The 17,461-nt window shown below is 37.2% G+C and overlaps 1 protein-coding gene across 7 annotated transcripts in view; it reads left to right on the top strand.

The window, feature by feature from the left end:
* Positions 1-17,461, top strand: part of Ptprz1 (protein tyrosine phosphatase receptor type Z1) — a 173,755-nt gene that overhangs the window by 95,007 nt on the left and 61,287 nt on the right. For all 7 annotated transcript variants that reach the window (XM_035450950.1, XM_027389969.2, XM_035450951.1 and 4 more), the window contains 3 exons: positions 6,580-6,737; positions 6,880-7,030; positions 16,986-17,170. In XM_035450950.1, the coding sequence (XP_035306841.1) occupies positions 6,580-6,737; positions 6,880-7,030; positions 16,986-17,170 (494 nt within the window). The remainder of the gene's footprint in view (positions 1-6,579; positions 6,738-6,879; positions 7,031-16,985; positions 17,171-17,461) is intronic.

Raw genomic sequence — 17,461 nt, 5'->3', positions numbered from 1 at the left:
CAGACCCATAATTGAAAAGTCTATTTCATATCTAGGGCAGAATTTTAGGACAAACATTGCAAATACCAGCTGTAACAAACAGCATGAACTTTTAGCCCCTCAGCAAGGAAATATGCCTGCTAAGCTCGAGAAAAGACAGACCAGATTCTGTATTGAGAAAAGAAAATGAGACTTCTCTTTCTTCTTAATCTTCTTTACCTTTAATTTTCTCCATATTCCAGGAAATTCTGTGCTCCACATCTCTACAGAGGTCTCAAACCCTTGTCCTCTCTGCCCTGCCTCTAGATATTCTGGAATCAGTTAAACTTCTCCTGAGTAGCAGGGCATCAATTTCTGCCTCTTTATTTAATTAGTATATTCCACAATCATATTGTCACAAGACACATGTAAAAGAAATTTTATCTTCAGTAGAAAACAAAAACAATTTTTAGTCCATTTACCATTAAAGAGAGATTATTTAATCACAAAAAATTCAAGCCTTAAAAACAGAAATCTGAACCTGGAAAATATCCAGATTAGTACCCCAGTCATTTCCTAGAACTTGAGTTGGAATCTGAACTCTGATAATTACTTTTTTGAGATTATAGTTTGATTATATTTCTCCCTCCCCTTTCCTCCCTCTGATCTCTCCCAAATACCCCTGCCCACTCTCTGCCAAATACATGGCCTCTTTTCCCACTAATTGTTATTGCATGCATATATGTATATACATATATACATTGAAAATATAACATTTTCAATACATATAATGCTACCTATATGTATGTTTTCATGGCTGACTATTTAGCACTCCCCACCTCTACTGCTCACCGCTTTCCTGAATTACCCATAATTCTTTGTGTAGGGTTGAGGTCTCATGGGCTTTTTCCGGTCCTAGTGTGACACTGAATTCTAGTGACCTCATCTTGGATACTGGGCATATCTAAACATCAGTAGTTCATTAAGCCAAACAAAATGTGAACTTCCTAATGGATTGAAATAAGACTTTTTGATCCAGGAGAATGTAATTCAGTCAAATAGTATTCCATTTGTAAGATTTAGCTTTTAACTCAAACTGTGGTCAATTCTATTTTTATTAATAATACCCATGAAAAACCTTATCAGAAAGGTGAACATCTTGAAAACACTTCCTTATACCTGGGTTTTAACCTTGACTATGTGTCTGCATCATCTGGGGATAGACTTAAAACTGCTTGCAGCCAGGCTCCCACTCCTAGAATTTTTATTTTCAAAAATGGGAAGTCTTGGATATTGATGTTATTTTAAAACTCCTTGGGTTCTTCTAATAAGGTGCCATCTCACACAGACTAAATTGGCTTCAAGAATACTGTGTAATGACCTGAATCTCCTGGGCAGGGTAGAAGACATGGACTGGACTAGGTATTGAGAAAGATAAGCAAATGTAAGAGATTCAGCTAGCCAGCCAATAACTGCCTACATGAGTAAAGGCATTGCAGAAAGAGCTGGATGGCCAAGGTGGTGCTGTTGACAAGCACTGTTGGAAAGAAGCAAAAATAAAGTGTACACAGAATTGTATAAGAATTTTCTAAGCTACAAGTAAGTTCATGTACAAGAATATACATAAATATATATACATATGTATTTAAATGTGTATATGTATAGCATATTCAAAATACAATTTTCATTCCTTAAGTTGCTCTTTAACTATTTCAATAATGATTCTTTAAAAAACACACACACATTTTTGAAACAGGGCCTCATGAAGCCCAGGTTGACTTCAAACTCATTGTGCCATTCTGGATGACCTTGGCCTTCCGATCTTCTTAACTCTACTTCCTCAAGCATGCACTGCCATGCTGGCTTTATTTGGTGCTTGGGATAAAATTTAGCCCCTTATGTGTTCTAGGCAAGCACTCTAAAAAGTGACCTACGCCCTCACCCCTAAATCATAACTGTTTAATCTTCTTGCCCATGACATCCTTAAATTTTTCATCGTTTCTCCTTTTAATAGTAATTGACATCAGAAATTTCAAACTTCCTATGTGAAGATAATTTCCCATATTTTCTTCTAAAAGTGATGACACATTTAAATCTATGATCCATCTAGAATTGGATAGTATTTGTAATCTTAAACAGAGAGTTAAAGGTGAGGCTGTAGCTCACTGACAGAGTGAATACTGGGCATGTAAGAACTACTGTCTGCTCAGTGCTTAGCAACCAATGAATGAATGAATGGAACGGTAGGTAGTGTAATTCACTTGTTTCCTCAAGAATAGTTAATACAGTACTTCTTATTGAAAACTCCATGAATTCTACACTGTTTACTACTATTTCAGCAATAAGTCAAGGAATCATGTATGTGTGGGTCTCTATTCTTCTTTATTCTTGTATCTGTGTCTAAAAAATGTGTTACTATCATGGTTTCTATATAATCAGCAAGCCTTCATATCTGACAATGACATTTCTCTAGCTGTTTGTTATTCAAGATGATTTGATTTATAGATTGTATTTCATTAAAACTTTATAATCAGCATTCCAGTTAACATAAACAGCATAAGCAGTGGAAGATGCCTTTAGTCCCATAGTCCCAGCACTAGTCTATATAGTGAGTTTCAGGACAGTCAGAGCCATGTAATGAGATCCTGTCTTAAATAAACAAACAACAACAAAGACACACACTCATACATACACACACACACACACACACACACACACACACACACACACACACACTTGAGATTTTTGATGTTTATTCAATCTGTAAGTTTATTCAATCTGTAAGTCAGTTTAGGGAATATCAGACCTACCACAATATTGAATTTTCAAACCAGGAAATTATCTTTATACCTTTTTTCAAAAGGTTTTATCTCATAGAATATGAATATATTACAATGAAGAGACTTCATGCAGCATTAGCAGATCAACATGTATTTCATATTTGCTGCTATTTTAAACCATGTGTTTTTGCAATTGGTAGCTTCTAGGAAAAAGAATATCGGTTTTCTTCAATGGAGTGACACTGGGTATATCAACCACATTCCAGAGCAGGCCCCATATGCAGGAGTAGTTGGCCAATACAAAACAGACCCTAATTTTGTTTGTTTGTTGTTTTGTGTTTTTTGTTGTTTTTGTTTGGTTTGGGGGTTTTTTGTTGGGTTTGTTTTTTGTTTTTTGTTTTTTGTTTTATTGGTTTTTTGAGACAGGGTTTCTCTGTGTAGCTTTGGAGCCTATCCTGGCACTCACTCTGGAGACCAGGCTGGCATCGAACTCACAGAGATCTGCCTGCCTCTGCCTCCCTAGTGCTGGGATTAAAGGTGTGTGCCACCAATGCCCTGAGGTTTTATTGTTTTTTAAGAAAGAAAAAAGGCCATGAAGTTGAGTGTGTAGGTGGGAGGGAGGAAGAATCTGGGAGATATTGCAGAAACAGAAGGACAGAATATGATCAAATATATTGTATGACAAAAATCTAAAGAAAAGGAATAGAGGGAAAACATGTTACAGAAAAATTAATTTTTTGTTGTTTGAGCTTTTTCACTATGTATAATTTATTTCACATTATGGAAGTTTAAAGAATTGTAACACAGTCATGATCATTACTTTTAGTAGCAGAAATAACAGAAACTCAGTTAATGACATTTGAAAACTGTGCCAGCTTAGAAAGGCTCCGATAGTCTTTTGCATATTTTTTACAGACCACTCACAAAATTAAAATCATCACTACAATCTCCTTTTGATACTACATTTGCATTTTTTGCTTTTAAATTATCAGGTCTATTCCCAGAACCAACTTCATTATCAATACTATCGTCTTTTTTAATTCTCTTATTTTTCTATTGCTGTTAAGAGACACAATGTCCAAGGCAATTTATTTTTTCTTTCTCTCCATTTTTTATTTAAATTAGAAACAAGATTATTTTACATGTCAATCTCAGTTCCCTCTGCCTCCCCCCCCCAACTAACACCCTACCTATCCCATACCCTTTCTGCTCCCTAGGGAGGGAGAGGCATTCCATAGGGGGTCTTCAGAGTCTGTCATATCCTTTGGGATAGGGCCTAGGCCCAACCCCTTGTGTCTAGACTCAGCATGTATCCCTCTATGTGGAATGGGCTCCCAAAGTCCATTCCTATGCTAGGGATAAGAACTGATCTACTACAGGAGGCCCCATAGATATCCAAGGTCTCCTCACTGACACCCATATTCATGGGGTCTGGATCAGTCCCATGCTGGTATCCCAGCTATCAGTCTGGGGACCAAGAGTTTCCCCTTGTTCGGGTCAGCTGTTTCTATGGGTTTCATCAACCTGGTCTTGACCCCTTTGCTTATCACTCCTCCTTCTCTGCAACTGGATTCCCATTCAGTTCAGTGTTTAGCTGTGGGTGTCTAACTCCACTTCCACCAGCTGCTGGATGAAGACTCTAGGATGGCATATAAGTCAGTCAACAATCTCATTATCAGGGGAGGGCATTTAAGGTAGACTCTCCTCTGTTGCTTAGATTGTTAGTTGGTGTCATCGTTGTAGATGTACAGATATTTCCCTAGTGCCTGATTTATCTTTAAACCTATAATGGCTCCCTGTATTTTTGTTGTTTGAAACTGATGTAGAAATACAATTGAATTTTTTTCTTGTATTGATACTGTGCACAGTGACTTTGCTAGATTCATTTATTAAACTGAATAGTAGTTTAAAATACTCAATATACACGTTTGATTAAATTTTGTTTTGAAGCATGCAAATGTGTTGTATGTTAAAAAGTAATACATTTTAAATGAATTTAAAAGAATTTAAATGAAGAAAGAATTAAAACACTTGGAACATATCCAACTGGTTCTACGTTGGCTATAGACATAGTAAGAGCTCTTCACCTCTTTATCTGCAATAAGCTTGCTTAATTTCCCTGCCTTACAAATTCTTATCGGTACAATTGTGCTTGTGCATTTAAGTTTTCTTCTTTTTTACACTTTAAAGCATTTCTTAAAAGACAAGTGTTTATTCAGACTACAACACATTGCTTATTCCATACTAGTAATACTGCTATTATTTAAGCTTTTCCAGAACATTTGAGATTTTTCTCCACTACTCAATGTTCCTTATCTGTAATTAATAGTATTTTGTCATGCTTCTGTACATACCAGAATTTTTAAAACATGTAAATGTCCTAATACATGAGGGCAGTGGATCAAAGAATAAAAAGGAGCATCAGTTCATATTGATTTTGAAATTCCAAAGAACCCAGAATCCAAAGAATGCTGGCTGGAACGCATTTTGGCTTTCTTATTCTCCATTTTGCCCCCACAATAATCACCTAATTACTTGTCCAAAAGTTTCCTCAGCCTTCTGATTTCTTTAAAAATCGTTTTTCAGAGTGACTACTCCACAATTCTTTTTTGCAGTTGCTGTGGGAGGGATAGCCATTTTGAACACTGTAAAGCCCCCTTTAAAAGAAAACTTTTTAATCAAAATAGAATTAAAGCACTTTCCTTTTTCCCTTTTCTCCTTCGATCCACTCCATATCCCTCCTCACTCTCAAACTTATAGCCTCTTTTTCTTTGAGTATTACTGTTACAAATATGCACATATTTATATATGTATGTGTATATATTTATGTGTATGCACCAATGTACATAGATACAACTTGCTGAGTATGCTTTTGTTGTTTGTGTGTATATGGCTTTTAGGGATGACCACTCTACACTGGACAACTAATAAGGGGCTAACCCCTGGGAGAGGTTCATTTTTCCCCTCCCAGCAATCATTGGTTGGTTGTCTGTGATTCTGTCTAGGGATGGGATCCCATGACATTTCCCCACCTTTACATTAACACATCCACTGATATTGTCATTGTTAAAGTCTTGTTTGTGCACTCATTTCTAGGAGAGAATGTTTCATACCCGGCTTCCTGGTATTCTGGCTCTTAAAACCTCTCTGCCTCCTCTTCTGTAATGAGCTGTTTGCAAATTGTGATGATATCAATGCCTGTAAATTGGAATCCCTTTTCTCCCAGCTCCCTTTTTTAAAGAGTGTCTTCCTGAGTAATGCAAACAGACCTCCATCTCCTGATCCTCCTCCTCAGCCTCCCAGGTGATGGGATCAAGACATGTGCCAGCTCACTCAGCACAGTTTTGTTCTTCTCCTTCATGTTTAATACCAAACAAAAGTTATGATTTAAAGCACCCTTGCCTCGTTCTTGATTTTTAGGGGAAGCTTTCAGTATGTCGCCCTTAAACCAATGTTCACTATAGACTGTTGACAATAATCGTCAACAGGTTAGGCCTTGGTTTTCATATTCTTTGAACTAGAATGATTTTTTTTTTCAAAATATGTAGGTGACGTCTATTGATATAATCATAGATTTCTTTACCTTTTTGTATGAAATGTTCTTTTTTTCAGAATCAGTTTACAAGACAAGATATCTAAACGCCTATAATGATATATTTAAGGCAATTTGTGGTATGCTCATTATAGTATATATACATACATATATATCTTATATCTAACATTATTAAAACTCCAATTCTGACTAAGTATGTAGTAAGAGTGAGCCCTTATTTCATAGCACATTTGAAAAGTAAGCTCCAGTGTTGGGACTCCAGCTGAGATGTGTGTTATTACTTCATAGGGAAGCAGGCCGCCTTAGATCCATTCATCTTGCAGAACCTTCTGCCAAACTCTACTGACAAGTATTACATTTACAACGGCTCATTGACATCTCCTCCCTGCACAGACACCGTTGAATGGATTGTTTTTAAGGATACAGTTAGCATTTCCGAAAGCCAGGTAATCTCTAAGGCTCACATAATGAAGTGATTTGAAGCTATTGTAAAAGCATTGTTCTGTGGCTTTGCTGCAGAGTATCACTTTAAAGCATTTGCTGGGGCTTTTGAAGCAGACGAGTTAAATTATTTGGTCTTCTTTCCAGCTGGCTGTATTTTGTGAAGTTCTCACAATGCAACAGTCTGGCTATGTCATGTTGATGGATTACTTACAAAACAATTTCCGAGAACAACAGTACAAGTTTTCCAGGCAGGTGTTTTCCTCATACACTGGAAAAGAAGAGATTCATGAAGCAGGTATGTATTGGGATATCATTTTTTGTGCCCCTCACAGGCTTAGCATGGATGGTTATTTTGGTGTGGAAACAGTTTTTGAAAGCTTTAAATGAACTTTTGTAGCTGTAGGCAAGCAATTTAGCTTCACTAAATTGTGGTTCCCACATCTACAAGTGAGAATTTGAAAAATCCATTCTTCCTCTATGAATTTTTTACAGGTAAGAAAAAAATAAGATCTGGTAAACAGAAGCCAGTTTTCCAAATTACAACAATAAGTAGCAAAAACCACATACACGTTCCTTGCTTCACTTTATAGCATCTGCTGGTCTAAAAGCTCTCAGAGGAAAAGGAATAAGAAGCAGAGATGGATCTTGGGTGTGGTGTCTGGTAGGCATCTCCAGGGGCTAGGGGCTAGGACTGGAGATGGTAACAAGAACTGAACCTCAACATGAGATCGTGGTACACACACCTGTGTTGCCAGTTCCAAGAAAACAGTCAAGCACCTAATAGGCATTGAAGACATTATACTGAATTACTATTAATAAACAAAAATGTCCACAGTTTCCTTCTTTGGAAGAAAATAAGTTTGTCTTTGTCATAACCAACCAGTAGGAGGGGAAAGGGTGGGTGTTAGTGTTCCCTTCATACTTTCTGTGCCTTTTGTGCTTGTCACAGGAGTCAAAGCCATCATAAATGTCCAGAGAACACAACCAGGGTAACTCTGACTAGTTCCTTTTTGTTTCTACAAGAGTGTAGTAATCCATGAAGAAATAGTTAAAGTAGCCTTCATTTTGGGAAGTTAATGCTTTCCAAACTAGATAATCTTTGATCTCAGCCCTGCACTTAATGTTGTCATGTTTAATATTAATTTAATATCTATTTAAATTAATAATGTTCATACTTTTATTGTTTTAATGTAATATTTAGAAGTGTTTGCTATCCAATCAAAAATGACAACAGTGTTGAATAATTGTATCTAGTGTGACATTAGCATTCAAATTAACATTGCCCAAGTGATAAAATTCAGAAACATTTCTGCCAGCCACATCAATTACCTTAATAGTTTTTCTAGTGACCAATATGTAATCAATCAGAAAAATGACAATGAACCTGAACCACCTCCTTTTCCAAAATGCAGTAGACTAAACAGCAAATTAAAAATGATTGCTTTTTCCATTATAATTTAAATCACATGTTATTAAAACTCTGGATGGATTCTCGATTCTTTAAGAATAAGATCATAGTGTGTCACTTATTATAGGACATGTTTCCTGCTCACTTATCCTAAAGCTAACCCATCTTCATCAAGGGTTTTTCTCTCACTCTGAACTCCATGAGGTTCCCTGCAGCAGGGAGACACATTCTGAGAAGTCACACTGAAGATGTTTCCTCTATACAGCACGTCCCACCGCACCGCCCCCCACTGTCTTCACACTTTTGCCTGCTCCTTGTTCTCCTAAACTCAAGCAAGATATTCCTCCACTCAGAGATCATCTCTTATGGGACCCTTATCCCCACACTGAATCGGGCCAATGCACAGGACTACTCTCAGGTGGCATCATAGCCATGGGTAAACAATGTTCAGTTGGACTCCATGCAGTGTACCCAAATAGGTGTTTCCTAGTAATGACCAGAGCATAGCAGTGGCCTGTGCACATGGCTGTCACATTGTCCTCTAAACCCATGATGGCAGTAACTACATCTTTTATCTCTGTTTATTTCTGAGCTAAACCAAAGCTTCAATTCACTGAGTATTTACAGCACATCCAAAAGAGTAAACTCCCATATAATAAAAGCATGTTGGTGCTTGATAGGTTTACTCTGCACTGTTCAATGTGTGACCCACGTATAGCTCTGGATTAGCATAAGACAACATAGTTTTCATAATTAAGTTAAAGGCTTACCTTAGTAGTAAAGGCAATAAACAACAATAGCTATCAACTACTGTGTAACATTACCTTGTCTTGAACCACAGAGTATTAGATATACTTAAGCCTCAGTTCATGATGTTGGCCAATATTTCCATGGTCTATAGTTTGGGAGCTGACACTGAATGATTTGCCCAATTTTACACAACTAGAAAGGGTGGTGTCAGGATTTGAACTCCCGTATCTCTGACTTCAAAGCTGTCCAAAGCTCTTTCTTCTTGGTATAATACCTTGAAAAGAATATAATTTTTTATGTTTTTAAAAATTAATGTACACAGTTTAGGCAATTGCTCAGAGAGAGTTCGTGCCTTACATTGGTACCCTTTGATTAAGCAAAGATTCTTGAAGAGCCAATACTAACTTTTACTACAGTTCTGTCCTTGAGATCAAGGCTCTGATCATCTGGTCATTTCACCTTCTCCTTGTCCTGTCTCCCTGGCAGAGTCTCTACTGCTTCCTTCATCCTACTGTAGTTCTTGGGTTCTTCCCAGTGGAAGAATTACCTTGACCTTGGTCCGGGGGATCATCCTACCCCCTCTCTTACCCACCCTTTGGAGTGGGTAAGACCCACTATTTACCAAGATGACATCGGAGTGTAAGAACACATCTCCTCCTCCTCCTCTTCTCCTTCTCCTTCTTCTTTTCTTTTTAATTACATAGAATTTAATTTTAAAAGCTTTAGTTTATATTTTAAAAATGGGGTTTTGAGGTTGCAATGAAATCTGCCTATTAGCAAATTCCAGTTCTGTCGGTTTTATCGGTTTCATCTATACAGTGAATGTTCAGTCAAATGTTGTTTAGATTTAATGAGACATTACCAATGATTAATAATTCACCTGTCTTACTTAACACACCTTTTCCCCATCCCCAAAAGTAGCCCTTTCTGCTGAACCGTCTTGGTCCTTTGCCTGCGTTGATGCTATTTCTCATTGCCTTGCTTCAGAGCTACTCATGCACCTGCCTCACTTTCTTGGTAGATTTCCACCTTAAGCATCTCACTGTCACCTGTAGTAGGGAATAAAGGGCAGTTCCTGTCCAGTAAGCACAACCTTCTCATCTCTTGATAAGTGAGGAACACAAGAATGAGTTAAAGAATACATTGAGTTCACTTGTTCCTTAGCCTTTGAGGCTGAAGAGAACATGTGTCACTGGCTCTGGGCACTGAAGGAATGAGTAGCTTTAGATTTCCAGACAAGTCAAAGCCAAGTTCTTCTTTATTTAGTGTTCTTTGAAACTTTTAAAAATGCTCAAAGTCTTCAAAACATTGCATGACACACAGTTTAGTTTCTCGATTAAAGACAGCTTCAAAAAGGAAAGTTCCCCATGTTTAAAAAGTATCTGAGTCATAATAAAATTAAGAAGTCACTTCCTCAGTGACTGAGAAAAAGATACAGTAAACCAATTCACTTTCCTTATTTGAACTCTGTCGCTGTTCAGGTAAAACTATTATTATATTTGACAATGCTGTATATTTAACATATAAAGATAATTACATAGAAATCTTTCAGATTCCCACTGTATAATATTTTACATTTGCTGAACTTACAATAAAAACTTGGTTACATGCTCTCTGTTTGCAGTAGAGAAGAGGGACTTGTGTTTAGAATTGGAACATTTGCTTATGAGCAGGAACATTTTTTTATCAAGACGGTTTGTATTCCAGGAAGTAGTTATTAGTATTTATAATTTGTTGTGCATATCCTTGTGATGGTTCTTTTGATAATAAGGCATTATCTCCTTTCTCTTTGGAACTTAATTTGACAATTGAAGGTAGAATTCAGGTTTTAATTTTTGTTAAATTTAGTCTGAAAATAAGGTTGATTCTATTGTTAAAGTAGAAAATATGAGGCTGGCAGTAGTGGTATATGCCTTGAATCCCAGCACTCAGGAGGCAGAGGCGGGCAGATCTCTGTGAGTTTGAGGCCAGCCTGGTCTACTGAGTGAGTTCCAGGACAGCCAGAAATACACAGACAAACACTGTCTCAAACACACACACACACACACAAAAATAAAATTAAATTAAAAAAAACAAACAAAAGAAGAAAATATGACTAAGCTCACAGAAGACACTAAAAAATTCTGATAATGTCACCACCCAAAGCTGACCACTGAATATCCTTCCGGACTTTCCACTCCAATTAAAAGCATTGTTATATCTCATAATGGATGGTATTTTACATAGTGATAGTAAATAAATCTTGAATAAAGTATTTAACTGTTAAATAGTATTCCACTACTCAGTAAAATTTTATTAAACCTTTTCCTCGGTCTTGGACATTTGAGGTATATTTATAATCTCTACCTTTATAAATACCTAACAGCTTCATTTTGACAAAAACAGAAGTAAAATGTATGATAAAAATTGTCAGGATCTTGCTCTTAATAAACACAACTCAGGAAATATATATTTTCAACATCTGTAGCGATCATCGGCAAAGGGTGTGACTCCTTGTTTCCAAGTGTGCTCTGAGATTAAAGCCCAGACCACATTCATTTTTACACTCACCACAGCCTCTCAATATTCACCTCACCACAGTGCAAGGCTCTGCTTCTCTGCTTTGATGTAAGGCTACCATTTCTTAGAAAGGCACTTCATTCGGGCATCACATAGCGAGCATTGTAGATTCTAAGAATCTTTGAATTTGATAGAACCATCTGATCAGGAAGCATTTAATCAAAGTTGCCTTTTAAGTAAGCACGATGGACAACAGTTTAAACATGCAAAAGTATAAAGTAGGTAAAGTTCGTATTTATTCCCTCCCTTCCAAGCAGACATTACCATACTGTGCTATTAGCACCCTAGTAAATCTCTCCCTTTGGAGAGCAGGGGCTGTTGAAGCATGTAGGAAAAAGAACTTGGGCTTCAAAGACTGGAGAGCATTTACTTCCAAAACCAGCACCTGTACTTGGTTATATAAAAACCGTGAAGTTGCTGATGTTGTAAACCACCATGTCTTAGCCTACAAAAGAATAAGAAGAATTAAAGTGGTCCCCTCAGAGAGCTGCTGTGGGACTCAAAAAAAAGCTAAATTTTGCAATGCACTCCAGTGCCTTAGGTGAGTGTGTTGCAGACTCAGTGACTGCTATTTTGGTCATGTGTTCTATGCTTGGGGAAACAAGCAAGCACAGTGAAGAAGTATACTTATGCAAAATTAGCATGGTGTGCATTTAAAATACTTTGGTATAGAATTCCTTCATTGAAGTACTTCAAATGTCAGCTAGCAGTATAAAAAGTTTAATATACAAGTCTAAAAAGATACAATATAGTGTGCTTTTCAAGAAATAGAGCATGTTGGGAGAACCTTTGTAGCATAATGTATCTGAACTATGTAGCATAAGGCAATGAATTGCAAGATATTTTCTATCATTTCCTAAAAAATGTCATTATGAATTATACATTACTAAACCTTTTTGGAAAGTCGGTAGTTTTAAATAGTGTTGTTAAGGTCACACGTAGATAGCACCAGATCTAATTACAGTCAGAACACAACATAAAGATAATTTCCTTCTTAGAAGATGATGCATTACAAATTGAATTGCTGAGATGATTGCTCCTAATGCCTGGAGAGGAGCATGAAGTCTATATGTACATGCACTATCTTCATTTTCTTCAACACCCCCCTAAGCCACCCTTATCTGACTTTTCTTTCCATATTTTTAGCCATAGTTCATGCAACACAGAATATGCCCCCCTCCATGCAGGAAAATTGCATGCATCGCACGACATGCTCTAGAGCAAGGAAGGCCAAAAGGAACTCGGATCTAGTTGTGCTGTCTACATCAACTTTCTTGATTAGCAGAGAGATTTCTCATAACGAAGGAATTTTCTTGTATTTCTCCTCCATTTCTTTCTTTTTCTTCTACTTTTGCCTTTTGTCCTCAAGATTTAGTGACCCTTTCGTTTGGTAAACTTTTGGTTCTTTCTCTTTGCAGTGCAAGTTCTTCCATATAATACAATAGATAATTAGCCACTGCCCTTTATGCCAGCTAAACGTGAGTGACACACTTTACAACCTAGAATATGGGATTCTAGGGTAACAGGGTTTTTGTTTGGTTGGTTGTTTGGTCAGTTGGTTTTCTTGTTTTTGTTTGCTTCTGGTTTGTTGTGCATTTCTCTGTGAATGAAGTCTAGAATTCAGAAACTAAAGACACTTGGAACGTAATGAATGTCAACATTAGAAATCTATAACACGGGTGAGCTTCTAGCAAACAGGAACAACAGCTGCACCTACTTACCAAGAGTAACCAGAACCAATGTGGGTGAAAGGTTACAACTGTTTTTAATCCAGAACACAAAAGGCTCTTCAATCAAGGAGATCTGGTAGGGAGCCCCTTTGCCTATGTATGGTACTCAAGCACTTTCTAGAACCCTGTGTTCTTCTTGAACAAGGTGCCTTCTCTGAGCTGTCATTGCTTAAAAGATGATTGACTGGGATCCAGATTGAGTGTAACTTGTGGAAATGAATTAAAAGGTAACATGTTCTTCCAGTAAAACTGATAGAGCCTATACAAGGAAATGAGAACATTATCTGTTTAAAGTTTTGTTAATGTGTTTGATATAGAAATGCATACTGACCTGGAAAAGACTTCTTGATTTTTAATCCAGATGGTTGGCTTAGTATAGTTTGTATCTTTCTAATAAGATAATTATACTAATTTCAGGGGCTGGAGAAATGGCTCAACAGTTAAGAGAACCTACTGCCAAGAGTGCCTAATGCCTACAAAGGCCCTGAGTTCAGTTTCCAGCACCGATAAACATCTGCTCACAGCCATCCATATATAATCCCAGCTCCAGGGAATCAACCCTCTTTTCTAGACTTCACTCATGCTTGCACTCAGTGTATACAACTCCACACAGAGACATATACTATATATTCATGTAACCTAAAATAAAAACAGTACCTAATGTCAATAGAAAAATATTAAGGAAAACAATTTTAGATTATGTTAAATATCTACTTCACGGTCATTGCCTAATTTTATGTCAAAATACCATATTATATTTATGGAACCAATTAGATTGTTACTCAGTTGTTAGTCAATGCTTTGCAAGATCACAGTGTAACTAAGAGAAAAGTTAGACTTTTCTCTTGAACACCTTCTAAAGTACGTATTTTATCCTCTCAAGTCCTTTGTTTCAACAATTGTAGGTAATGACATACCTACAAGATATGCCTGCTGGTATAATTGTGACAAAAATGTTATGGGAGCTACCAAGCACTTTTAAAAATTGGATTTAGGGCCCACTTCACAAGATGGAACCCATATCCTACACTGTCAATGAAACCAAAAACTGGAGTCTAGATAGGTCATTGGCCCTGGGGGAAAGCCTATTATTATCATTATGCTGAAAGAAAATAGCAATAAAATGACTCGTGATGCCATGTGATCATATCCACAGACTGGTGAATGACTCAACCTGCATTGGAGAAACATCTTCCTGAAGTATATGGTAGTTAACAAAGAAACCTACAAGTGGTCAACATGTAGAGTACAAGAGACTTTGAGATGCTCAGCCTTCAGTGGGATGTCTCTGTCGAATCATCCCCTCAAGGCTCAAAAATCTATGCAGAAGGGGGGGTTATAAGAGCCCTCAATGGTACATAACTTTAAGGAAACAGTGTCTTCCAGCCATAGCAGAGCAGATGCACTTAGGAATCCATGGAGACTGTGACAGTGCACACAAGACCCGCACAAGCTCAAGCCAGACAAAATCCCAGTACAAAGTAGTGGCTTCCCTGACCAAGGAGCTATTGCCAACAGATAGATGCTATGACAAAGAAAGTCAAGTTTCTTCAATGGAGTGACACTGAGCATATCAATGACACTCCAAGGCAGGTTCCATGCTCAGGAGTAGTCAGCCAACACAAACTGGACTACACAGTTTTTAGGAAATTAGAGAGGATCTGCAAAGAGTTGAGAAAGGGGAATGAGGAAATAGTGGGGAACTATGTAAGCCCAAACTACTAAATAATTAATAGACTCATAAAGACTTATAAGTAAGACAGCTGAGAACCTGCTACCAAAGAAAAATAACTATCTTTGGAAAGCTTCACTTTAAACTAACACAGATGGTTGCCGTCTGAAGCATCTCCTGTTTGCCACTAGTGAGATCGTACAGATGCAGACAAGCCCGGGAAGCTAGGCAAACATGCTTTGGGCATATCTCAACTAACGTGTTTCTACTTTTCTCTAGGGTTTTGATTTTGTATGGGTGCATTAAATTAATACATTTTGAAGAGTGTAATTCACTGGAAAGCATTCCCCTTTTCCAAAAAGGCGGATTTATTTAGGAGGAGAAAATCTAGTAATTTTCCTATCAGAAATCCACTTTCTGCAGGTACACAACCTGAGAAAGAAGAAGGAGGCAGTCTCGGTTTTCCAGTGCAGTTTATGTGCAGCTCTCATTTTGAGAAGGTTTGATGGTCTTCTGCCATCTGGTGGAAAATCACAAAAGAATCACAGGAAGCAGTCCACAGTGTAATCTAAACACAACCTGGAAACATATTTTTAGTTTGAATTCACATCTTTTTTACAATGAAAGAATTTTCCTCTTATTCTTAAAGGAACACCTCACTCTAAGCCCTCCCTAAACAAAATATAACATCACTAGTTTGCAAGGGGGTGGGGGAGGAAGGAATAAAGTCTTATCTCCAACACATGTAAATTTATCCACACATTTCTTCAAAGCATATGTTAATATTTTGTGGATAGCTAATGTACTGTTGCAACCACAGAGTTGCTAATAATCAAATTGCTAGTAATCAATACTATATATAAGTCAGGCTACTTGTGCAGGGAATTGTTAGTCTTGGGTGCCCTCGTGTGTTTATGAGACGAACTACAAACTACAAAGGATGGGGAGGAAAAAGAAAAGGAAAGGAAAGAAAAAAGATAAGGAGGGGGAAAAACCCTTTGAGTCACCTTCTGAAGCATCTGCTGCACATTTTCTGAATCCTATAGGTATCTTACCCACCATGATTGGTTCATCAAAGATACCCACATGCTCTCATGACACAGCTTTGTAGTTGCAGGTGTCCCTTGAAAAGAGTGTCTGGGAAATGAGTTTCTTACCTTTGTGCTGACAGATTTTTCTCTTCCTCTGCTTCACAAATGTCCGTGGCATCTAACATTTTCTGTGTATGTTACTCCAAACTTATCACAGACACGTAAGAATTTTTGAAAGTTTTTCACAATTTTATTTTCATATGAGACAGATATCCTAATTCCCTACAATTATTTATTTAATTAATTTATGATGCCAAAGTGGAATTTCATTGCTAATTCTCATAAAGATTTGAATTGATGGTTTTAGTTTTGATATGGCTTTCATGGGTTGGGAAGTTTGAATTTCAGGGTTTTTCTAATAGCAAAAATGTCTAGCTATAGACTATATTTTATAATTGAATTTTTTTAGTCCCAAGCTAAATACATTCCATCAGGTATCAAACAAGGCATATACAGACACCATGAGTTTGACGATATCCTATGTTCATTGTTTCTAAAAATGAATTTCCATGTCAAATACTCTCAAAACCATGTTGCTTTCTAGGCAACAGGAAAAAAAAGAAAGAAAGAAAGAAAGAAAGAAAGAAAGAAAGAAAGAAAGAAAGAAAGAAAGAAAGAAAGAAAAGAAAGAAAGGAGCCGTGGTCCTTATATTTCAATGGAATTGAGAGGGCAGAAAATAATTAGAGTATCATGTTTTCAAGTAGGGACTTAGGTCATAGATTGGGTTTGTGGAGACACCTGGCAGTGTTTACACACACAGGAAGGGACCATCGTAGACAGTGAGATATTCCTGTACTCCCGTCAAGATGAATCATAGTCAAAGGCCTACACCCGGGCTTCCACCCTCTAGAACTGAATAGAACCTACCAAATCATATTTTAGTTACAACAGTGGTCATAAGTGTCATGATATAAAAGAGATATTTTACTTCATATTGAACTAAAATGCAATTAAAAACTCAGTCTGTTTGTACTCTGATATGATACAAATCCCAGAAGCCAAACATTGTGTCAATGACTTACCTTTTTTCCTCCTGAAGTGTGCAGTTCAGAACCAGAAAATGTGCAGGCTGACCCTGAAAACTACACCAGCCTTCTGGTCACATGGGAAAGACCTCGAGTTGTTTATGACACCATGATTGAGAAGTTTGCCGTTCTGTACCAGCCACTGGAGGGAAACGACCAAACCAAGCATGAGTTTTTAACAGATGGCTATCAGGACTTGGTAACTATAAGATGAATTACTTTCTGTCTGATAACATTATAGTTTGACTTCCAAGGTAAGAATTTACATGTAATTATGTATTTTTGCCTTTGGTCACTGTAGATTTTGAGTGAAGGTGTTCCCAGGAAATTTAAGGCATAATAAATTATGTCAGTGGTTGGAATTAAATACAACAAGATCATGTCACTGTCAACAACATTATAAGAGGTGGATACATATGGAAAACTTAAGCACTGGACATTATTAGTGAACCCCTCCTTTATAAATAAAGTAACATACAGAACAGTTAGT

This window comes from Cricetulus griseus, assembly GCF_003668045.3.
Source record: "Cricetulus griseus strain 17A/GY chromosome 1 unlocalized genomic scaffold, alternate assembly CriGri-PICRH-1.0 chr1_0, whole genome shotgun sequence".
NCBI classification, from domain to species: Eukaryota; Metazoa; Chordata; class Mammalia; order Rodentia; family Cricetidae; genus Cricetulus; species Cricetulus griseus.
Note: the sequence above shows the minus strand (reverse complement) of the source record. Positions and strands in the feature narration are given on the sequence as shown.